At 66.9% G+C, this 23693-nt stretch overlaps 2 protein-coding genes across 9 annotated transcripts in view; one reads left to right on the forward strand and one right to left on the reverse strand.

Annotated features, from left to right (window-relative positions):
* RAI1 (retinoic acid induced 1) overlaps positions 1 to 11386 on the forward strand; it is a 77163-nt gene extending 65777 nt beyond the window's left edge. For 3 of the 4 annotated variants that reach the window (XM_056336006.1, XM_056336005.1, XM_056336007.1), the window contains 3 exons: positions 1788 to 7422; positions 8601 to 8694; positions 8997 to 9417. In XM_056336006.1, the coding sequence (XP_056191981.1) occupies positions 1804 to 7422; positions 8601 to 8694; positions 8997 to 9103 (5820 nt within the window). In that variant the 5' untranslated portion in view covers positions 1788 to 1803 and the 3' untranslated portion in view covers positions 9104 to 9417. The other variant, XM_056336009.1, reaches the window with a different exon arrangement.
* Positions 11387 to 11812: 426 nt separating this feature from the next.
* SREBF1 (sterol regulatory element binding transcription factor 1) lies at positions 11813 to 22678 on the reverse strand. 5 transcript variants are annotated; one of them, XM_056336014.1, is made up of 19 exons: positions 22419 to 22678; positions 18147 to 18530; positions 17833 to 18002; positions 17629 to 17763; positions 17325 to 17543; positions 17124 to 17238; positions 16820 to 17031; positions 16310 to 16514; positions 15517 to 15701; positions 15161 to 15422; positions 14907 to 15073; positions 14637 to 14805; positions 14454 to 14562; positions 14255 to 14364; positions 14028 to 14160; positions 13676 to 13838; positions 13237 to 13422; positions 13041 to 13152; positions 11813 to 12830 (listed from the first exon to the last, which is right to left on the reverse strand). In XM_056336014.1, exons 1-19 carry the CDS (start codon positions 22522 to 22524, stop codon positions 12607 to 12609), a joined length of 3366 nt encoding a protein of 1121 aa, XP_056191989.1. In that variant the 5' UTR covers positions 22525 to 22678; the 3' UTR covers positions 11813 to 12606. The 5 variants fall into 5 exon arrangements, with proteins under 5 accessions (XP_056191989.1, XP_056191987.1, XP_056191986.1 ...); XM_056336012.1 differs by having other exon boundaries at positions 14255 to 14367; XM_056336011.1 differs by having other exon boundaries at positions 17623 to 17763.
* Positions 22679 to 23693: the final 1015 nt, after the last annotated feature.

Below are 23693 nucleotides of genomic sequence, written 5' to 3' on the forward strand. Positions count from 1 at the left end.
TGCAGTTTTTGCGGCTACAGCAAAGCCACCAACAAAGGGACCATCTGGAGCCACACGCTGTTTGGCATGTGGTGGTGGCACGAGGGTGGCAGGGGGGACACATGGACACACACACATCCCTGCCTGGGCTCAGGGCACAGGTACACTGTGGGGCTGGGCTGGGCTGGGCTCTGCCAGCCGGTGTTGGGTGCCACAAACTGCTAGCACCCTGTCCCTCGTTACACTCATTGCCTTAATCATGGCAGAAGGGACAGCACTGGGGTCACTGCCACAGCCTGGTGCCGAGGGAGCAGCACTGGGGCAGGCCCTGGGGAGCTGCAGACCCTTGGGGCTGCCCCTAAATGGGGACTCCCAAATCTCAAGCCACTGCCGAACAGGCTCCCGCTCACCCCAGCGCCTCCAACCCACTGGTGCTGGGGACGGGCAGGACATGTCCCCGCCACCACCAAGCCCTTCATTACCCTCCGTAAGCCACTCAGCTGCCTCTGAGATCAAACCGGTGACCCAGGTGCTTCCCTGCACCTAACGCAAGCGGGACTAGGAAATGGGGAGGTTCAGTGATGACGGTGGCAAGGCGCTCGGCTAATAGACGTCTGCTGGCAGGAGCAGACAGCTTCCAGATGGTATCGCGCCGGGGCAGGGGGATCGGCTGGGGCCGGGGGGGGCTGCAGGAGGCAGCAGCAGGCAGAGACAGGCAGAGCCAGCAAGTTGAAATGACTTTTTTTGCAGCAGAGCCTGCGGTTCTGGCCCTCCGCGCTGCTGCTTCCAGTAATTAGCCCAATAATTAAAAAGAGTGGTGATAAGCGGGGTGTTCGGAGGGGCTCGCAGGATCCCGGCATCCCTGGGGAGGATGTGCAAGGAGGGGGGTAAGTGATTTGCAGTGGTGAGGGGCAGTGGGTGCATTGGGGGACCCCAACACGGTGCAGGGGTGTCACTGCACCGTGCGGGGCAGGCACGGAGAGGGGTTGTTTGCCCTGCAAAGCTGGGGTGGGCAGCAGAGATGGGGAAGGCTCCCAGCAGCAGGGTCAGGAGGGCTGGCTGAGCATGCTGCAGGCATGGGGGAGGCAGCCGGACCCCAGCCACACCCCCTGCTCAGGGGCACCGTGCTGCGAAGCGGGGCGATGCAGTGTGGAGCGATGAGAGATGTGATAGAGGCTGATGCAGGGCGATGCAAGGTGAGGTGATGCAATGCCAAGCGATGTGATGTGGGGCGACACGATGCGATGCAGAGCGTTGCGAGGTGATGCAAAGCCAGCTGCTGCGATCTAGGGCAATACAGGGCGGTGCAATGCAAGGTGATGTGATGTGATGTGATGCAAGGCAGGACAATGTGATGCAGGGCGATGCAAGGCAGGGTGATACAATGCAGGGTGATACGATGCAAGGCAATACAATGCAGGGAGATGAAATGCAAGGTGATGTGATGCAGGGCAATGTGAGGTCATGCAGGGCAATGCAATGCAAGGCAGCGTGATGCAGGGAAATGAAGTGCAAGGCGATGTGATGCCGGGCAATTTAAGGTGATGCAGGGTGAGGCGATGTGAAGTGATGCACTGCAGGGCGATGCAAGGCAATGCAGGGCGATGCGAGGTGATGCAGGGCTAGGTGCTGTGCTCCAGGGTGGCAGCGAGGCGATGCAGCGCCAGTGGGGCGATGCCACGGCAGGCGAGGTGATGCCCCTGCAGCGCACGCAACGCTGCCCTTCTCTGCGCGCGGCCGCGCTTCCCGGCCCGCCACGGTGGTGGTGGCGATGCTTCATTTGAATTCTCGCCTCTCTCTCTTCGCAGATAACGAGCCCGCGCCATGCAGTCCTTTCGAGAAAGGTGTGGTTTCCATGGCAACCAGCAGAGCTACCAGCCGACTTCACAAGATACATCACGCCTGGAGAATTACAGGCATCAAAGTCAGGCAGGGCCGAACTGCGAGCGGCAGAGGCTGGTGGCGAAGGAGTACTACAGTCAGCAGCAACTGCCGTACTCAGGCTACGAGAACAGCGCCGTGGAGAAATACCACCGGGGAAACAAGCAATTAGCGGGGCAGCAGCTGCAAGGCAGGCCGGCCTTTTCTAATTACGCAGTGCAGGAGAACAGCCCCTATCCGGCCCGTTATTCAGGGGACGAGAGCCTGCAGGCGTGGGGCGGGCAGCCGCAGGCGCTGCCCGGCGGCGTGGCCAAGTATGAGGACAGCCTGATGAAGAAGACGGCTGCGCTGGCGGGTGGCCGGCCATACCACGAGCCAGCGGCTGCCTCACTGCCCTTCCGGACTCACTTTCAGCAGCAGCAGCAGCAGCAGCAACAGCAGCAGCAGCAGCAGCAGCAGCCTCCCGCACTCCCCTACCCCAAACTGCAGCGGCAGAAGCTGCCGAATGACGTCTCCTCACCCATGCCCTTCTCACAGAGCCCCCACTTCGGGCAGCACTCACAGTCCTTCCCTGCCTCCTCCACCTACTCCTCAGTGCCGGGCAGCAGCCAGCCAGCACACTCCTACAAGAGCTGCACAGCACCCTCGGGGCAGCCACCGCTGGAGCGGCCCCTGGGCAGCGCCGCCAGCCTGGCCCCTGGCCCCCGCGTGCCCAACCTGCACGGCTACCAGCCCAACCGCATTGGCTACGAGCAGCCCCCACAGCCCCCGCCGCAGCCCCCGCAACCGCCACCACCGCAGCCCCCACAGCCACCGCAGCCGCCGCAGCCACCGCAGCCCTTGCAGGGGCGGCATCATGCCCCGGAGACCCTCCACTACCAAAACTTGGCCAAGTACCAACATTACAACCAGCCAGGCCAGACCTATTGCCAGGGCGATGCGCCGCCCGTCCGGACGCCAGAGCAGTACTACCAGACCTTCAGCCCCAGCGCCAGCCACTCGCCGGCTCGCTCTGTCGGCAGGTCCCCATCCTACAGCTCCACTCCCTCCCCGCTGATGCCCAACCTGGAGAACTTCCAGTACAGCCAGCAGCCGCTGAGTGCTGGCGCCTTCCCAGCCGGCATTTCCGACCACAGCCATTTCATGCCGCTGCTGAACCCTTCTCCCACTGACGGGACGAGCCCCGACACTCAATCTGGGAACTGCAAAAACTTGCAGAAGGAGAAGCTGCCTGAAAACTTGCTGTCGGACCTGAGCCTGCAGAGCCTGACAGCGCTCACCTCCCAGGTGGAGAACATCTCCAACACCGTCCAGCAGCTGCTGCTCTCCAAAGCAGCCGTGCCCCAGAAAAAGGGCATCAAGACCCCAGCGAGGACCCCTGAGCAGCTCAAGGGGCAGCACTGCAGCCCCGAGAGCAGCACTTACTCGGCGGAGCAGGTGGGGACCCCCCTGTCCGACCCACTGAGCACCCCCCAGTCCGTCCATGCCGAGACGCAGGACGCCGACTATCTCAGCGGGTCGGAGGACCAGCTGGAGAGGAGCTTCCTGTACTGCAACCAGAACCGCAGCCCTGCCCGCGTCAATAGCAACTCTAAGGCAAAGCCCGAGTCGGTGTCCACCTGCTCCGTGACCTCCCCGGATGACATGTCCACCAAATCGGATGACTCCTTCCAGAGCATCCACGCCAGCCTTCCCCTGGAGACCTTCACCAAATATGTGACCAACGAACGGGACTGTCCCCGGCTGCTCCTCAGTGCCCTGTCCCAGGAGGAGCTGGCTTCCGAGATCATCGTCCTGCAGGACGCCATCAGTGAGAAGGCGGACAAAGCCTGGGCCAACTTGCCCATGCTGAGCAAGGAGGCCACCAAGTCCCCTTTCCAGCTGGAGAACCACCGGCCCTGCCTGGACTCCATGGTGAAGGGCACCTGGCCCAGCCAGGGTGACTCCAGCACGCTCACTGAGCCCCTCAAGCTGGATAAGGCTTCGGGGGCCAGCGCGGGGAAGGACTTCAGTGAGGAGGTGTACGAGGGTCCCCAGGTGGAGTTCACAGCTGCTGAAACCAAGGATGCACTGAAGGATGCTGCCCCGCTGGCCTTCAACTCCAAGCCCAGCATCCCAGCAGCGACATCAAGCGCAGGAGCCGCTGGCTACAGCTGCTACTCAAACACCACCGCCAACTCGGTGGGGTCCGAGAACACCATGGAGCACTTCGAGTGGCCGGAGGAGAGCCTGGGAGAGGTGTGCCTGCGGTGGAAGGAGCTGCAAGCCACCGACCTCCCCAAGGGCTTGTTCCCCAGCAAATTGGTGGGCTCCTGCAAGGAGAAAAAAAATGCCTGCAGCTTGGATCTGTGTGATGGTGAGCAGTCGGCCAAGGGCGAGCCGGCCCAGGACTTTGGCCAGCAGGCGATGGAGGAGGAGGAGGAGGAGACGCTGACCTACGATGAAGCGGCAAAGGCAGACAGCGAGAGGTGGCTGCAGGACACCCGGCACTGCTGCTCAGCTGGGGACTTCAGCGAGATCCCCATCATCTCCTCGCCAGAGCTGAAGGAGTCGGACCTGGAGGCGGAGGAGTACTCCTCGCTCTGCGAGCTGGCTGGCTCGGAGCAGAAGTTGGTGACATATGACACCTCATCACCCAAGCCCCCGGAGATACCCCCTGTGCTGTCCTCCAGCGAGGTGCCTGTGTCCGCTGAGGAGACCGTCAGCACAATGGAGAAGGAGAGCTCGGGTCCTGCCACACGCCTCTCTGGCCAGTCCGTCATCCTGCTGGGCCCTGCTGTGGGCACGGAAACTAAGGTGAAGAGCTGGTTCAAGTCCTCCCTGCCCCACATCCAGCCTGAGGAGGAGAGCGGTGAAGGGGAGGCGTCCCACCCGGAGGCAGCCGATGCCGAATCCGCCCCATCGATCGCAGTGAAGCAGCAGGTTGGCCCTGAAAATGTGCTGGGGAAGACGGAGCCTGTCTCGAGAGGCAAGAGCCTCCGCAACAAGAAGGTCCACTGCCGGCTGCCAGAGGGGGACGGCCCCGGCAGCGCCGTGCTGAGCCCCTTCGATGACCTGCCAGCAGCTGGTGGCATGGCCAGCGCCTGCCTCGGGCCAGACGGCCAGGCGGAGGTACTGAGCAAGAACGCCCACAGCCAAACACCCCGGTTCCCTGCTGAGGGTCTGCCGGCACGCATGTGCACCCGCTCCTTCACCGCCCTCGCTGAGCCCCGCGCCCCGGCCCCACTGGAGGGGCTGAAGGCCCCCCCGCACCAGGAGAAGCTGGGGAAGAAGCCCGCCTGTGGCATCAAGCAGCGGGTGGCTTTCAAAGCCAGGAAGCGCAGCAGCCGGCCAGCCCCCAGGGTGGTCCAAAACGCCAGCGACGCAGCCCTCCTGGTGCCCGGCTTGGTGGTGGCAGAGGAGATGGCAGGGCCGACGCCGCCAGAGGGGGACGTGGTGGAGGCGGGGGACAGGGACCAGCGGTCGATGATCCTGCGCTCCCGGACGAAGACGCAGGAGGTTTTCTACACCAAGCGGCAGCGGGGCAAGCGGGCGGCTGACGTCCGGCTGAAGAACTGCAAGGCGCCCAAGAAGCTCATCTCCAACAACCACCTCTCGCCCGCCTTCAAGCTGGTGGCCCCAGGCAGCCCCCACAAGGAGGGCAAGGTGGGTCCCCGGATGAAGCTGCCCAAAGCAGGGCCAGGCATGGGGGGCAAGATGTCCGAGCGGCCCCTGCACTCGCTGAAGAGGAAGTCCACCTTCATCTCCCCCATCCCCGCCAAGAAGAGGAATCTGGTCCTGCGGAGCAACAGTGGCAGCGTGAAGGAGGAGAAGCCGGAGGCTCCCCCCAGCCTCTTCAAGAAGATGCCTGTGGCCAAGAAGGTGAAAGCCAAGCTGCCTCCCAAGAGCTCCGGCGAAGCTGTTCCAAAGCCCCCCCCGCCAAAGGAGGCCCCCGATGTCTGCATTAAGATCACCTCCCGGGCGGCCTTCCAGGAGGCCACCAAGACCAAAGTGCTGCCTCCCCGCAAGGGCCGCGGCCTCAAGCTTGAGGCCATCGTCCAGAAGATCACCTCACCCAACCTGAAGAAGTTCGCCTGCAAACCATCGGCCACGGCGGCGGCGGTGGCAGCCACAGCAGCTGCCTACGGCACCTCCCTGAGCCCGGCAGCGGCGGAGAGGGAGCGGGCAGTGAAGCACAGCGGGGCAGCCCTGGTGGCGGGCGATATGCGGCTGCCCAAGCCAGCAGCGGCACAGAAGGTGCCCACCATGCCAGCAGCTGAGCAGCTCTGCCGAAACCCCAACAGCCGAGCACCGAAGGGGAAGCTGGGTGGCGGGAAGAAGCTCTCTGCTGATGGCTGCCCGGGCGAGGCCTGCGCGCCAGCCCTGGGGCCCCAGCCCAGCTCCAACATGGCAGCCAAGAGCCTGGGGCTCCTGCCCAAGAAGAGGAACCGCAAGGGCAAAGCAGCGGCGCTGGGCATGGCCAAGGAGCCCCTGGGCCCTGCACCACTGCCACTGCCGCGGGAGCGGGTGTCTGGCCCGGGTGGTGGCGGGGAGGAGGCACCAAGGGAGGGCAAGAAACCAAAGAGCGAGGAGAAGGAGGTGGGGGGCAGCGAGGGCCCTCCCGAGGGACGCCCCACTGCCGGGCCAGCGCGAGGGCCAAAGCCACGGGCCAACCACTCCAACTACAATGGCTACTCCAAGCGGCAGCGGAAGCGCCTGGCCCACGGCAAGGCCAAGGCGGTACCGGCGCGGTGCAAGAGCCGCGGCAAGCGGCGGCGGCAGGCCCAGCAGGCCCCGCTGCTGCACCCCGCTGAGCCCGAGATCCGGCTGAAGTACATCTCCTGCAAGCGGCTGCGGACGGACAGCCGGGCCCCCCCCTTTGCCCCCTACGTCCGTGTGGAACGGCATGGCGAGTTCACCACTGCCTGCACCGTCATCAACTCGCCCGGTGAGGAGGCCCGGCTGCAACGGGGACCAGCTGGGCCAGCGCCACGGCCGCGGGCAGCCCTGCCCGCCTCCTCCACCATGCACATGGGGCCGGTGGTGTCAAAGGCTCTGAGCGCTGCCTGCCTGGTCTGCTGCCTGTGCCGCAACCCTGCCAACTACAAGGACCTGGGGGACCTCTGCGGGCCCTACTACCCCGAGGACTGCCTGCCCAAGAAGAAGTCGCGGCTGAAGGAGAAGGCACGGGCAGAGGGGCCGGGCGAGGATGCCATCCCGCCCGCCGTGGCCGAGCGGGCACCCCGAGGGACGGAGGGCGGCTGTGGTGCTAGTGGCAAGGCAGCGCGGCCGGAGGGTGCCGCCGAGGCGGCCAAGCAGAGCACGCTGCGCTCCAGCCCACGGGGCATGTTTCGTAGGCTGCAGAGCTGCTACTGCTGTGACGAGAGGACAGAGGGCGAGGAGGCGGCCGAAAAGCCCCGGCGGCACGAATGTCACAAGGCCGAGTCCCCGCCGCAGGAACCGGCGGGTGACACGCAAGAGCACTGGCTGCATGAGGCCTGTGCCGTATGGACCGCTGGGGTTTTCCTGGTGGCAGGGAAGCTCTACGGGCTGCAGGAGGCTGTCAAGGCGGCTGCCGACCTGGTAAGAGCTCAGCTGCCCGCCCAGCACGGCACGGCACCGCATCCCGAGGCGGCATCTCCTGCCGGCCTCCTTCAGCTGAAGCGATTCCCGCGGTTGTGCCTCCGGCCGGGATGGAAATTAACAGGGTTGGCCCTGATGAGTCGCCCTGGGAGAGTGGGGCAGGGGGTTCAGGCACTGTGAACCCCACTGGCTTCCCACAGGATTTGTGCTGCCGCATCTCTGATAGCACCTCATCCCCCTCCCCCTTTTAGGCGCAGAAGTGTATTTCTGTTGTTACGTTTTGGGGGGGCAGCAGAGCCCCCCCGGGACCATGAGGGTGCTGAGCCTGGTGGGTCGCATCCCACGGCCCAGCCGTGCATCACATGGGGCAGCTCGGAGTGGGACAGATACAGGCTGGTGAAGACAGGATGGGAGACACAGATGGGCATGACTTGGCCTGATGCCACAGTGATGGGCGGGAGGGCAAGGGGAGCTGGATGGGATGGCCCTGCCGTGCTGCTCTCCCACAGCGAGAGGAGCATGGGAACATCGAGCGAGCAAAATAAGGAGGATGGTGCTGGGAGACTGCCAAGGGAACATGGGGTTTGTGTGCTGGGGAGAGGGAGGGGACAGCCACCTGGCAGAGCCCAGGCAGGTGGTCTCCAGCAAGCCCCCCAGTGCCAGGTTTGGGGCTGGCCACACTCCCAGGCCTGCATGCTTGCAGCATGGCTGGCTGGAGGCTGCTGCCCCCTCCCTGCCCACGCCGTGGGGCCGGGTGCTCCCATCCCGGCAGCACCCCCTGGGGATGGGGCAGGAGATGGGGAATACCACAGTCCTCTGCCACCAAGCCGTGGCACGGCCCAGGCCATGTCCCTTCACCGCCGCGCTCCTCCTGCCCCAGGAAGGGTGGCAGCAGGCTCGGTGCTGTCCAGGGCAGCGGTACGGCGGGTAGAAATGTCGTGCATGGCTGCAGATGGCTGAGTGAGGGGCAACGGTGTCGCCTGTGATGTGCCGGCACAGGAGGAGGGATGCTGCCTGGGTGGAGGTAGCGTGGGGCTGGAGAGGTGCGGGGATGCTGGTGCATTCCCCTCGCAGCCGTGGCCATCGGGGTGCTTTGCTCCTGCGCTGGGCTCTGACGGCGTCTCTCTGTCTCTCCACATCTCTCCTTCCTTGCTCCGAATTCCCGGGTGCGTTTAAAGAAGTGCTCGAGCTGCCAGCAAGCGGGAGCCACCGTGGGCTGCTGCCAGAAGGGGTGTCCCCACACCTACCACTACGCGTGTGCAGTTGACACAGGTGAGCCCGGCTGCGGGGATGGGGGCACAGGGTCCCCTGGCACTCTCCGACCCGGCTGGCCGAGGGGCTGGCTGCTCGGTGATGCTCAAGCCCACCCAAGGTCAGGGTGGGCTCCTGGCTCCCTGCCTGCCGGGGTGGTGGTGCCCCCTGCACCAGTGCCAGCCGGTGTCCCCAGTTTGGCCGGCCTCAGCTGAACCCTTCATGCCAACGCTGCGGCTGGTCAGGACGGTGGCAGGGGGACGCTGAGTCCCTGGTGCTTGGGGACAGGGACTCCCCTTACACAGCCCTCCCTCTCCTCGCAGGTTGCTTATTAACCGAAGAGAGCTTCACCCTGAAATGCCCCAAACATAAGGTAAGCCCCGAGCCCCCCCCCCCGGTGCCCCACAAAGCTCTGCAGCCCCGGGGATAGGGGGGGCCTGCCTTCGGACTGCACCCCCCAGGGACACGCTGCTCAGGGCACCCCGTGGGGCATGGGGGCCCTGGGGTACAGGTCACCCATGCGCCAGCGGGCACCGGGTCCGGGACCCCCGGGCGGGTCGTCCCCCCCTTCCCTCGGCACTGATGAGCTGGTGGGGGGTTGAGCCCGTGCTAAAAGCACTGCACGGGGGGGGGGGCGATGACTCGCGGGTGGGCAGGGTGGCTGCTGGTGCGGGCATGCCCCCCCCTTCGGGGAGCAGACCCCGGGGCCAGCCCCGCGGCGGGACCCCCGGGCTGACCCCCCCTTCTCCCCGCAGAGGCAGCCGCTGTAGCGCCCCGCGGCACCCGCCCCGCCGCCAGCGAGGGACCGGCGGAGGAGGCAGCGCCCCGGGAGCGGAGCGGGGCCGTACCGGGCCGTACCGGGAGCCGCCCCGCTGCGGGGGTCGCGGCGCCGCCGCCCTGGCCGTGCCCCCCACCCCGAGCCCGCTCCGGGCAGAGCCAGCGTCGGGCTTTACCCCGCACCGGGCCCCGGCAAAACCCGGCCTGGCCCGGGCGGGAGGCGGAACGGGACCCCCCCGGCCGCCGTCGCTGCACAGGGGGGAGGGGGGGGGGGCCCTGTACGAGGGGGGTCCCGGCGATGTTGTCTTACTGTGGGGCCGCCGGACCCCCCCGCGGGTCCCGGCTCTCCATATCTCACACTGATCTGATCTGAGATGTTGCCTTCAGCAAACCTCACGGTGTCTGTCTGTATATACGTGTGGCGGAGAAAAGGAAAAAAAAAAAAGACAAAAAAAAGCAAAAAAAAAAAAGAGGAAAAAAAGGAGGAAAAAAAAAAAAAGACAAACAACGGCCTGCTGTTTGAAACACCACTCTGCTTTTTCGGTTTTGTTCTTCCATCTCCTGTCTGCTCCCATCCTGCCTGTCCCGGGGTGCCAGCCCCTACGCCGGGTGGCCGGGTCCCCACCAGGGCAAAGGGTGCTGGGCTGGGCCGGTGGGTGCCCACTGGGGTGCCCCAGCCCCGCTCCCTCCCTCCCAACCCTGGCCCGTTGCACCCGTCCCCCTCCCGCTCCATGGGGTGCTGGCACTGCTGGGCTGGGACACCTAGTCCTGTGCCCCGGGACCCCCAAAACCCACCCTGGTCCCTCTGCTTGGCCCCACCAGCACTTCTGCGGCTCCTGTTGCTGGGGACGGGCTTTGCTCCCTGTGCTTCTGCAAACCCCAGGGCTCTGGGTGCTGAACTCCGGGCTCTGGGTGCAAACGCCAAGGCTCTGGGTGCTGAACCCTAGTGCTTTGCGTGCTGAACCCCAAAACTCTGGATGCTGAACCCTGGGGTTTTAGCCTGGGGCAAGAAGGTGGAAGCAGCCCACAAACGGCTTCCAGCGGGCAGCAGGGTCCTTGCTTGAGGAGGAGGAGGAGGCATTTGCTTCCTCCCACTGCATGGCCCTGGCTGGTCCCTGGGTGCTGGGTTTGCTCAGCTCCCTCAGCTTTTGCTTCCCTTCCCGGCCGCTGTGGTGGAGCTGGGGGCTGCCCAGCGCTGGGACGGCCCCTGCCCGTGTCCCAGCGGGGTGCCCCGCATGACGCCCCCGTCTCTGCACCCCCCAGCCTTGCACCCCCCCGCAGGTAGCAAATAACCACCCCAGGGTGACCACCCCAGATCCCAGCCTACAAACAGAGCCGCCAGCCGCCCCCGCACCTGCAAAGCATCCTGCAGAGGAGGGGCACGGTGCTGGCCCCATCTGTGTCCCCCCCAGCCCTGCAGAGCCAGCGCCCCATGTCCCCACCGGCTGTCGCGTCCCCTCCGTCCCACCCAGCCCTCACCCTCAAGGTTTGCTGGCCACAAAATGTCTGTCATTTCAGCAGCTTGCCTCGGACACAGGAGCGAAAAACACAAAAAAGGAGGGGAGGGAGGGTGGGGGGAAAGATGATAATAATAAAAATAATTAATTTAAAAAAATAAAAATCCCAGTGTCCCTGGCAGTGTTGCCTGAAATCTGGCTATTTTTAGTGACATCTTGTACATATGACTGTAAAATGGTAAACCGTGTGTATTATATATTGCCTCATTATATAGTGTATATATATGTATACATATACATATATATAATATATATGAAGACTGTAAATGTTAAGACTAGTGTTCTTATTAGTATATTGCTTCACACTGAAGATTGTGTGTAACAAGCTGTTTCTAAAAGATGTTTATTTTCCTTAAGAGTAAAAAACAGGTCATTGCATTCAGAGCGTCAATAAAGATACAACGATTGTTTTGGAAGTACGTGGCGCCCAGCTTGTGGCCTCTCCTTCTGCCGGGGGGCTGCCGGGGGTCCCCTGGGCTGTTCCAGCTCCTGGCTGGCCCTTTGTCCCCAGGTGCCACCTGCACCAAGGGTCTCACTGGAGGGCTGGGCTGGAGGGGACGCTGCAGTGGGGCTGGGGTGTGGGCGGGGGGCAGCACCCCTAGCACATCTTGGGGTAAGGAGGGTGTGGTTGGGGTCCCTTAGCACCCAGTGTCCCCATCCCTGTCACCTTTGTCTCCCTGCCATCCTAGGCAGCCCTCCCCTGCTGGGACAAGGCAGGACCCGCAGCCAAGGATGCCCAGTGGGGGTGGGGGGGGTCCCTTTCCCCAGCCAGGTGCTGTGTGTCCCCCAAGTTCGGTGTCTGTCTGTCCCCATCCCCTCCTCCCCCCGAGTCCAGCACACACCGGTATAAATAATCAGCTTTAATTGTCTGTACAAAACTCTCAAACTATGAAAATACCGTTTAAAAAGGCAAGGCGGGGCAGGGGGCTATGTACAAGAGGGGTGCAGCAGGGGGAGGGGGGCACCCACCAGCCACCCGGGAGCCCCGTGCCCCCCTGCTGCCCCTTCTGCGACAGCGCTGGGGCCCGGCCGTGCTCGGGCGGGGGGGCAGCTGCTAACAGGGGGGGCTGTTCAGTGCTGGGGGGCGAGGGGCTGGGCTGGGGGGCCCTCCTGCCTGTCATGGGCATGACTGAGGGGAGGGCCCTGAGCCATCCCCACAGGGCAAACCTCCCTTCCCCCCCCCCCGGGGCCAAAGCCGAGGTCCCCAAGCCCCCCGTGCAGCAGCGGGACCCCAGGAGAGGGGGGCGAGAACGCCCCCCCGCTGCGCGCCAGGGCACGGGGGGGCCAGGCTGGCCGCGCAGCCCAGTGCCCTGCAATGCTGGGACAGTGCCACTAGAGGTCCCCACGTCCCAGCACCCACGCAGGCTGGGGACAGCGACAGAGCCAGGAGGTGGTGGGGGTGCCACAGCGGGACCCCCCGCACCCACCGCCGGTGGCAGGGGGCATCACCCTGCCCTCCCCACCCTCCCCACCCCCCACCTTAAAAACTGCTCCCCAACACCGTCCCGCAGAAGGGGCTCCCATCCCGGGGGGAAACGGGTACACGCCACCCCCTTCCCCCTGTCCCAGACCCAGAGGGGCTAGCGGGGGGGCTAGCAGGGGGGGGCTAGTAGCATGCCCCCCTCCCCCCCCCAGCCAGCTAGCCCGATGTGACGGTGGTGCCGCTGCCCAGCTTGATGATCATCTGCTGGCAGTCGTGCAGCGTCCGTCTGTCCCCCAGCTTCTCCAGCGTGCGGGCGGCCTCGGCCAGCATGCCCACCCGCTGCCCGGGCCCCGAGAGGAAGCTGGGGGGCAGGTAGCAGCAGGCCAGCAGCAGGGCCTCGGCGTGCTCCCGCGGCGTAGGGTGGCTCTCGGGTTCACCGGCTGCGAGGGGAGGGGGAGAATAAGTGTCAGCCCCAGGGGTGCTGATGGAAGCCACCCACCCTCCCTTGGGTGCTCTGGCAGGATGATGGAGCCATCTGCCCACCCCAGGGCAGGTACCACCAACCAAAGCATCGGCAAGAAGCCCCCCCCCCGAGCCCCATCACATGGGGTGCTGCGGGTGGGGAGGGGGTGTCCCACCCCGTGTCCCACCTGTCTTGCTGCCCTGCACCCCTCTCCTCCGCAGGCTGCGGTCCAGCAGCTGGTGGGTACGGGTGGGGCTGGCGCGGGCCATCAGCCTGGCGGTGGCTTCGTGCAGGAACACCTGGACAAGGCAGGGGGGACACGGTGAGGACAGCCGGGTGCAGGGGACAAGGGGAGTGGGCAGGATGAGGGGCGAGGGGCTCACCCGGCGCATGGCAGGGCGGAGGGTCTGGGCCAGGCGTCGCAGGCTGCTGAGGTCCTGCTGGAAGCCGCGGAGCTCCAGGGCGGACGCCTGGTAGAGGCAGCTGCGCTGTTGGCTGGCACTCATCTGCTGCTGCCACAGGTTGGTGCGGGTGACCAGGAGCAGGTCACACAGCAGGAGCTGGACCGCCTGGGGGGGCGAAGGGAGCTGGGTGAGTGAGGGGGAGGGGTGGACAGCAGAGGGGGGGCCGAGGAGGACCCTGCGGGCAGGCGTTGCTGTGCGGGGCCCCCGCCGGGCTGCATGGCAGGGGCATTGCACTCCCAGTCTGACACATGCAATGCAACTACAATGCACCCCTGCGAGGACCGGGGGCACCTCCCGCGAGGGCCGGGGGCTCCCCCCAGGGTGGGTGGCCACCTTACCCCCCTCCAGCCCAGCTCACCTTGTCAATGGTGCCCTTGGGGGGGCTGCTGAGCTCCAGGCTCTCCCGCAGGCAGCTGCTGGCCTTCTCGCAGTGGCTCAGGCTGGCTTGGCTCCCATCCTGCTTGCTCAGCATGGCCCGGACGGCTCTGAAGGAGTGCAGGGCGGCGCGGGGCAGGGGCTTCCTGCAAGTGGGGGGGACACAGTCACTGCAGGCCCCTCGCTGGGCAAAGCTGTGCCCCCCTCCAGCAGACACCGGGCAGCACAGCCACGGTGCTCCGAGAGTGTTAGCAGGGGCTGTGCCAACACAAAAAGGTGAGGAGGTGCGGGATGAGCTGCCGCCCCCGCTGTTCCCAATGTCCCCCAGCACTCACTCTGAGCTCTGTAGCACCCGGGGCATGGTCTCCACCAGCGGGTAGAGGCGCTCGGCCCCCTCCTCATCTCCCTGCAGCCAGTGAATAACTGTGCCAATGATGGACGCCCACCACTTGGACACGGGGTCGGTGCCTGTGGGGTGGGAGGGACATAGGAGCAGGGCGTTCGCCACTCCGGTGGCCCCCCACGTGAAGTATCCCTTGCTGGGGGGGGACACTGGCCTCACCTGTGACGGCCGCCAAGCCGGAGCTGATGGAAGGTGCGGGGCCGGGCGTGCTGCTGGCATCAGAGCAGCCATTGAGCAGCTGGAGGTACTCGAGGGCATCGGAGAACCGCCTGCTGGGAGAGGGGCCGTGAGCGGGGCCATCCCCGCACCGGGCAGAGGGAGAGGATGACCCGGGGGGGGAACCCACCCTGGCACATACCCCTCTCCCTGGGCAGCAGGGCGGCTGGGCTCAGGCATGGCCACACAGGACAGTGCCTTCTCCAGGAGGTGCTCGCGGAACAGCTGGGTCACCTGCGCCAGCGGGTCCACTGCGGCACAGAGGAGCAGTGAGTGGCCACGGTGCCTGCTCCCCGAAACAGGGGGCTTGGGGGTGGTGGGTTACCTGGGTTGCCAGCAGAGCTGTAGATGGTCTCCCTCGGGACACCCTTGACAGCCCAGTCCCCATCAACGAAGAACCGGTGACCCAAAGGGTGACAGAGCCACTGCATGGCAGGGGGCACAGCCCCGCCATGGGACAGGGCCACACGCCGGGCGCTGCAGAGGAAGGGGCGCTGCGGGGAGAGCGGGGGATCAGGGAGGGGACCCAAGACTGGGTCCCAGGGGACACAGGGGGACCCCCCACCCACGGTAGAGGGGGCTGCCCCGCACTCACAGCCAAGAAGTGGAAGCAGCGGTGCAGGCTGGCCTTGACCCGCAGGGCAGCCGCCACGTAGATCTCAGCCAGGGCAGCCACGGAGACGGCATCGCCAGCACACTCGGCCAGGTTGACGGCACTCAGCGCCAGGTTGATGGCCAGCAGGTGCCCGCCAGCCTGCTTCCCTGCGAGGATGGGGACAGGGGGACTCAGGGGGGATGCGGGGCACAGGGGTCCCATCCCTCAGCTCCCCCCATGGCGTGGGGCCATACCGGCAAGGTGGAGCTGGTGCAGGCGGTGGTAAGCCATGGCGGCATCGCGGGCGCTCTGTCGGACGTGGGCGGGGGGCGGGGGGTCGGGGCGCAGCCCCCCAGCGCGGGCGGCCAGCCAGCGGCCCACCCAGAGGCGCTGGAGCAGGTGGCGCAGCAGGCTCCAGAGCAGGCTGCACGCCAGGTCCCCGTGGGAGGCGGGCAGGGGCCGCCCCAGTGCCCCCAGTGCCGTCCGCAGGTGCTGGGCCCCCTGGGCAAAGTCCCCCTGCACCCCCAGAGCAGGGCAGGTCAGCAAGGGGTGGGGACGGGGCAGGTGGGGCAGGTGCCATCAGGCAGGGTGGGCAAAGGCTGGGGCTTACCCGGTCAAGGTCAAGGTCGGCCTGCCGGCGGTGCCGCCAGAAGAGGATGGAGGGCTCGGAGTGGGGGCGGGTGACGGGCTCCCCGCAGACGAAGAGCCGCACCACCGCCCCCAGCACCAGCGCCGTGTTCAGTGCCCAGAAGGCCAGTGTGGGCCACAGCCACTGCGCCCACCCCCACGGCTCCTCTGCATGGGGAAGGGGTCAGAGCCGCCCCACCACCTCTGCCCCGTGCCCACCCCAGAGTCTCCATCCCAGTGGCCTGCACCCCGTGCCCACCCTGAGAGCCTCCACTCCAGCAGCACCTACCCCAGGAGCCTCCAAGCCAACCATCTCCTACCTCGGACCTACCCTAAGACCCCCCCGTCCTGACAGCCTTCACCCCCCTCCACCATGACTGCCTCCACTCTGACGGCCTCCATCCTGACAGCCTTCACCCCATGCCCACCCCAACAGCCTCCACCCTGATCAGCTCTACCCCAACAGCCTCGACCCAGGTAGCCCCTACCATGCACCCCCCCAACACCCTGCACCCTGATGGTCTTCACCTCGACAGCCTCTAGCCCTCTCCCACCCCAGCAGCCTCCATCCCAACCACCTCTGCCCCACGCCCACCACCCTGGCAGCCCCTACCCCAGACACCCCAAGAACCTCCATCCCAGTGGCCTCCACCTGTGCCCACCCCAATCACACCCCCCCCAGAGCCTCCATCCCAGTGGCCTCCACCTGTGCCCACCTCAACCACCCCCCCTGAAAGCCTCCATCCCAGTGGCTTCCACCCCGTGCCAGAGCTTACCCACAGTGCCAGCCTCAGCCATGATGCTCCTGCCGGGGCCAGCGGTACCCGGGCTCCCCACAGGAGCGGGAGCACCAGAGCCACGGAGGAGGGAGGCCAGGGGGTTGAAGGAGAGGCAGAGGAAGACGAAGGCGCAGAGGGCCATGCGGGAGCGGTCCAGCATGCCCTGGCTGCTGGGTGAGGGCGGCAGGTGCTCCTGCTTCACCTGCGCGGGCAGAGCTGCTGTGAGCCCCGGGGGCACAGGCATGGGGTGTGCGGACGGGGCACAGGCACGGGGCACAGGGCACATTTTGGGGTACAGAGCACAGGTGCAGCAGCCCACTGCACCCCAGAATGCCCCCACACCCCTCCCTCCAGCCCCAGATGGGGTGAGGAGCAGCCTCAGAGAGCAAGACCAGGGCTCACAGCTCCTTTCCCCATGCCGACAGCTGGCATGCTTTGCTCCTGGCACCCCCAGTGTGATGTAGAGGACTGGGGCAGGGGGATCCCCCTCACAGCCCCCACACACACCTTGCCATGGTCGCAGAGGGGGCTGTCGGGCTCTGAGTCGCTGCTGCTGTTGCTGCTGCCCCCGCTGAGCGAGAGTGGGCTGCTGTGGGACGGCGAGCCCACGTCCGAGTGTGGCGGCGTCAGCATCTCCATCACCTCTGCCTTCACAACCTCCATGGGGGCCTCTGCCTTGGCCCCCCCACTGCAGGAGGCCACCAGGTCCTTCAGGGACTCTGTGGGGAGCAGGGTGGGTTGAGAGGTGCTGGGGGTACGGCAGCCCTGGGGCTGAGCCCCCCCCGCCCCCGAGAGCTGTCTTTCCACTCACGGTTCTTCTGCATGGCCATCTTCAGGGAGAGGTTCTCCTGCTTCAGCTTCTGGTTGCTCTGCTGCAGGAAGCGGATGTACTCGATCGCCTTCCTCAGGATCGCTGACTTGTTGAGCTACCGGCGGGCAGGGACGGCTCAGCCCAGACATTGGGCAGAGCCTCCCCTTACCCACCACTGCCCCACCACCCCCAGGCTCCTACCTTGGCTTCGGTGCCCACCACCAGGTCCTTGAGCTCCACGATCTTGTCGTTGATGGAGGAGCGGTAGCGTTTCTCAATGGCATTGTGCGCCGTGCGCTTCTCCCCCCTGCTCTGCACCAGTGCCGGCTTCCCGCTGGGCGCCAGCCTGTTGATGGGCAGCTTCTCGGTGTCCACCACCAGCGGCACCGTGGCCAGGATGGTCCCTCCGCTCACCAGTGCCTGTGGGGATGTGGGGAGGCATTGGTGGGGGTCTCAGAGCATCCCACCGGCCCCGGAGCGGCACGGCGGTGGGACCTACCGGCACCTGCAGCGGGGTGGCAGAGCTGCAGGCACTGGTGGTCAGGGAGGTGATGCTGGAGGTCTTGGCGCTGCCAGCATCTGTCTTGACGGCCGTCAGCAGCAGGGAGTCAGCCTTGATGAAATGGGACTGCAGCAGGACCTGAGGGGCGGGGGGGTCAGTGGGGCTGGGAAGGCCACTGGGACCCCCCACCCCTGGCTCTGGGCTTACCGGCACTGGCTGGATCTGCGGTGTGACGGGCTGGGCAGCCGGGGCAGTGGTGGCAAGGAGCTGCTGGGGTGCCACGCTCTGCACGGGGCCGGACAGTGCCACAGGCTGGCTTGGCTGTGGGGCGGGCAGGGGGCTGGGCAGAGCCTGGCCTGCACCCCCCGGCTGCAGGGCTGGGCACGGAGCAGAGCACAGTATTACTGGACCCCCCCAGGGCAGCCCCATCCCACAGGGATGCATCCCCCCTCCAGCAAGAGACCCTCGCAACCAGCCCCCACGCAGGGGGCCCCGACCTCCCCTGGACCCCAGATCCTCACCGGAGAAGCTGTGCTGGTTCTGGTAGCCCACCAGGGGCTGGGGGCTGAACTGGCCAGGGGACGCAGGGACGAAGCTGGGGGCCAGCATCACACTGGGCTGGGGCTGGCTGCTGGGCACGGCCGCCGGCTCCTCCTTGACACCCGGGGCTGGCGCTGGCAGGAGCGGGGCTGGGGGCTGGGGGGTGAAGGTTGCCATGCCGGTGGGCCCCGGGTAGACGCTGCCGGTGGGGGTGGCGGGGGGAGGATTGCTGGGACCCAGGTAGGTGCTGAGGGTGCCTGGGGTAGGGGGAAGCCCCGGGGGCACGGCACTGTCAGGGGCACTGAACGGTGAGTCAAACAGCCCCGAGAAGTCATTGTCCGGCGTGCCGATCAGCTGGAGCATGTCTGCAAAACAGCCCCCCCCCCAGTACCGTCAGTGGCTGCCATGGCCCCACATCTCCCGGGTTGACCCCATGCTGCCCACCCCACAGCTCAGCACTTTGGGGACAGATCCTCGTAACTCAGGGGCAAAATTCCCCGAGAGCCCAGGAATCTGCTGCGCCCTGCTCCTCACAGCCTGCTGGCCACCCTGCCAATGGGGAAACTGAGGCACGGTGCTTGCAATGGGGGTGCTGGGCCCTGGCCACCAGCAGTCAGAGGGTTCCATCCCGGTCTGGGGTGGCAGGGAAAATCTCAGCCTGTTTGTGAGGTCGAGCGGGGCAGAGACAGGCTTGTGCACTGGAAACCCCAACAACCCCACAAGAAGCCCCTGCATCAAGGGGAGGGGGTGCTCAGGCTGGGACAGAGGGGTGGCACACCTGGGATGTGCCAGACCCCTGCGCCAGGCGTGCCTGCCCACGACGCCCCCCAGGAGGGAGCTGGGCAAGCACAGGGGTAAATACCCTCAGGGGTCTGCCCAGCTCAGTGGGAACTAGGTGCCCCAGGGTGGCACCATTGACACACCCCGACAGCCACACATCAGGCTGTCCAGAGATGCCCCCGCTGAGATGTCCTGGGGTGCTCCCACCGAAGCACCCTGGGATGCCCCCGCAGCGGTACCCCCAGGCAGACACCCCCTGGGATGCCCCCAGCACAGTACCCCCAGGTACACACCCCCTGGGATGCCCCTGCAGTGGTACCCCAGGCACACACACACCCCCCCGGGATGTCCCCACGGTGGTACCCCAGGCACACCCCCCAGAATGCCTCCGCGGTGGTACCCCCAGGCATGCACCCCCTGGGATGCCCCCACAGCAGTACCCCCCATGCACACACACCCCAGGATGCCCCCTCAGTGGTACCCCAGGCACACACACTGAGATGCCTCTGCGGTGGTACCCCCAGGCACAGACCCCCCCCCAGGATGCCCCCGCAGTGGTTCCCCAGGCACACACACCCTGGGATGCCCCCACCACAGTACCCCCAGGTACAAACCCCCCAAGATGCCCCCGCCGTGTTACCCCAGGCACACACACCCCAGGATGCCCCTGTGGTGGTACCCCCAGACAGACCCCCCCGGGATGCCCCCCTGGCGGTACCCCAGGCACACAGACCCCGGGACGCCCCCACGGTGGTACCCCAGGCACACCCCGCCAGGATAGCCTGGGGTACCACCGCAGGGGCCAGACCCCCCCGGGATGCCCCCACCACGGTACCCCAGGCACACACACCCCAGGATGCCCCTGCGGTGGTACCCCCAGGCACAGACCCCCCGCGGGATGCCCTCACAGCAGTACCCCAGGCACATCCCACCTGGGATGCCCCCGCGGCAGTACCCCAGGCACACACCCCCTGGGACGTCCCCACCACAGTACCCCAGGCACACACACCCCGGGATGCCCCCGCAGCCGCACGCCCAGTCGCAGCCCCCCTGCAATGCCCCACCAACATGCACAGCCCCCGGACGCCCCCCCATGGGGTGCAGCACCCCAAGAGGGACCACAGCAGTGACCGCGCCAGGCAGGGAGGAGGAGGGTGGCACGGAGGGGGGGTACCTTCGAAGGCATACTCCATGCCAGTGGGCACACGGGGGTCCGGGGGTCCCCAGGAGCAGGCTGCAGCCCCTGCTCAGCCCCGTGCTGGGGCACCACGAGGCACCAGGATATTTTCTCCCATGTTCTCCCTCCTCCCTGCCGCTGCCCGCGCCAGGCCTGGAGCGAGGCCGGCGATGGGGTGATGTGACTCCGCCAATCGCCGCCCCGCGCGCCCGCCGGCCGCCCGCCACCCCCAGACAGCCCCGCCGTGCCAAGGTGAGCCCGGTGGCGGGTTACTACCGGGCACCCTGCCACCACCCGCCCGCGGTTACTCGGGGTCAGCCACCGTTAACCCCTTCGCCCCGTGTCCCATCCATCACTCCCCACTGCCGGCCAGCCCAACGCGATGCTCCTCGCTTGATACCCAGCGCCTGGAGGGGACACCCCAAGGACAGGGGTCTCTGCGCAGCCCCATTTCCCCCACAAAGACATCCAGCTCTCAGCACCCATCTCTGCGCAGGTGGGCTTCCATCCAGAGGGGCTCCCGCCCTCCCCTCCTCAAAAGACCCCCCAAGGCTCCCCATGCTCCAGTGGCAAGAGAGCAATGTCTGGGGTTGCAGAGAGGGGGTGCTCCCTCCCGGCACCCCCTTTCCTACCACTCAGCCCTAGGGGTGGGCACGGTTCTCCCAGCCGCCCAACACCTACCAGATATTTCTGTCCCATACATTGCACCCGCTGCCACCCACGCCATCACATGGGCACCCAGCGGTGCCACGGGTACCTCCACCGCTGATTCAGGAGCCCGTGGGGCAGAGCCACATGGCTGTGGGTCCTGGCAAGTCCCAGCAGGTGCAGGGTACCCACATCCCTGAGTGCACATCCCATGGTCACCCCAGGATGGGCATGGGGACAGCCTGTAGCCACCTGAGGACCAGTGGCAAACCTGCAGCTCATGGAGGGACACGGTCACATGGGGCACAGGGTGGTCCAGATGGCTAAAGAAGTGTGGCAAAACCCCACAGTATGACACCCTCACCCTCTAGTGCTGGGCACCGCTCAGCCCTGAATGGGTCCCAGGGGACCCAAGGGGACACCAGGATGGCTCCTGCCTGCTTGCCTGCAGCTACCATCCTTCCCAAAGCCAAAACCTCATCAGGGGAGGCATGTGGCACCTGGATCTGCCCCAATTGCCGTTGGGATGTGCCTTCAGCCCTGGGGATGTCACTTCCAACCTGGGTCCCGGAGGAGAGACTCCCCCTGGACCCTGCAGTGGGGCAGGCGTCGCAGAGCTCGCCGCATGCTCCACCGGCTCTGCCAGACTGGCAGAGCCGGTGGAGCATGCGGCGAGGTGAGCGCAGGGCTGGCCAAAAGCCGGGAAACCCCATTCTTTTTTTTACTAAAGCCAGAATGTTACACCCAGCAGTGGAAAGTCCTGGGTGCCACGGTGGTGGACAGCAGGTCCCCTTGGCACCGGGTCCCCTCGGGGAATGGGACCCCTGGGCAGCATCCCCATCCCACAGAGCCCCGGCTGGGCGGGGAGGTGGGTGCTGCTGGCTCCCAGCCCCAGGGATGCTCCGTTCAGCCCCCCCATCCCGTCCCCGTGGGGTGGCTCAGGGAACCCAGGCGTCCTAGAGGGAATGACCGGGAGTAACCCCGCCGGTGACGTCACGGGGGGGCGGGGCTAGAGGCGACACGATGCTGCGGTCGGTGGGGGGGCGCCCGTCGCGGCTGTCCCGGCACCGGCACCTCCAGCCTGGGGGTCCCGGTGTCGTGCCCCCCCCTCCCAGCCCTGAGGACCATGCTCCTCTTCGAGCCCCCCCGCCGTGGCCCGGTAACGGAGCCAGCGCGGCCGGCCCTGCTCCGGCAGCTCGGCGTGTCCCCCACGCCGGGCCCGGTACCGACCCCGGTCTCCCGGCTGTGTCCCGGTCGTGCACCAAGCCCGATCCTTCGGCCACGCACCGAGTCCCGGTGATGCACCGACCCCGCTCACGCCGTCATGTGCCGGTTCTCTGACCGCGCACCGAGCCTGCTCTCCCCAGCCCCGGCCATGCACCTAGCCCGGTCCCGGTCCCGCACCGAGCCCCGGTATCGCACCGAGCCCAACCCCTCGGCCATGCACCGAGCACCGGTTGTACCCCAGCCCGGTCCCGGCCACGCACCGAGCCCCGGTTACAGCCCAGCCCGGTCCCGGCCATGCACCGAGCCCCGGTTACAGCCCAGCCCGGTCCCGGCCACGCACCGAGCCCCGGTTACAGCCCAGCCCGGTCCCGGCCATGCACCGAGCCCGGCCCCGCTCGCCGCTGCCCGGCTCGGGACGCACCGTCGATGTCGCTCAGCAGGGCCGTGTCGATGTCGCTGCCCCCGGAGAGGCCGAGGGTCGGCGCCAGCCCCTCCAGGGCCGTGTCGTCGAAGGCGAGGGCGCTCATCGCGGCGGCGGCGGCGGCTCCCGGGCAGCGGCGGCTCTAGGAGCGGCGGGGCCGCCCGCTCGCCATGGCCGCGCTGGCCCGGGGAGACGGAGGAAGGCGACGAGCCGCCAAGTTGCTCCCGCGAACCGTGCCCAGACCTGCTACCGGGGGGAGGGGGCGGGGCCGCCGCCGCGCCCCGCCCCGCCACTGCCCGCCCCGCCACTGCCCGCCCCGCGGCACCGGCACCGGGACCCCGCGGCACCGGGCGGGCAGCTGGTGCGGCAGGGCTGGGGCGGGCAGCAAGGCAGGCAGCAGCCCCCTGGGCACAGGCACCCGGACCTGGGGACAGGCTCACTGCCCTGGGGACAGGCACTCAGACCTGGGGACAGGCACCCAGACATGGGGACAGGCACCCAGCCCTGGCAACAGGCACCCAGCCCTGGTGACAGGCACACTGCTCTGGCGACAGGCACCCAGACACGGGGACAGGCACCCAGCCCTGGGGACAGGCACCGAATACCTGGGCTGGGCATTCGGTGCCGCCCAGCCCCAGCCCTGGGGGAGCAGCCAGGGGGGCTGGCGGGGGTGGGGGTGGTGGCGGTGGCAGCACCCCGTGGAGGCCACGTGCCGGGGTGCGCTTGGGCCACCATGTCACCCCTCGAGGCTCCTGAGGTTGCCGGCACAGAGGCTGGCGGTGACATCTGCCACCCTCCCCCCAGCCCCGGGGCCCGGAGCAGGTCCCGGCACCGCTGCCCGACCCCGGCACGGCCCAGGCTGGGAGAAGCCCCGGTGATCCCGGTCAGGGGCCGCGGAAGGACCGACGCTGTCCTGTGACCCCGGCGGGTGTGACCCCGCTGCCACGAGCTGTGGGAACTGGGAAAACCACTGGTGCCACTGGGGTCAGCACCGTGGCCGCCCACGGGTGGGGGGTCTCAGTGGGGGGTCTCAGTGGGGCAGGGCTGTGCGCTGCGCCCTGCGTGTCCTGCTGCTGGGGGGTAATTTAGGAAAAGAAAATGCTACATCGGCCCCCTGAACGTCGGCCCTCGCTTCTGCGCCACTGAGCGCAGTCTGGGGCTACCTGTGATTAATTAAACATGGCAGCACCCTGAACCCACCCCCCCACCCCACCCCCAGCCCCACTGGCTGCCATGTGGCGGCACGCTGGGCGCCCCTGTACAACACAGGGAGCC

This window comes from Falco biarmicus, chromosome 4 (genome assembly GCF_023638135.1).
Source record: "Falco biarmicus isolate bFalBia1 chromosome 4, bFalBia1.pri, whole genome shotgun sequence".
Taxonomy (NCBI): domain Eukaryota; kingdom Metazoa; phylum Chordata; class Aves; order Falconiformes; family Falconidae; genus Falco; species Falco biarmicus.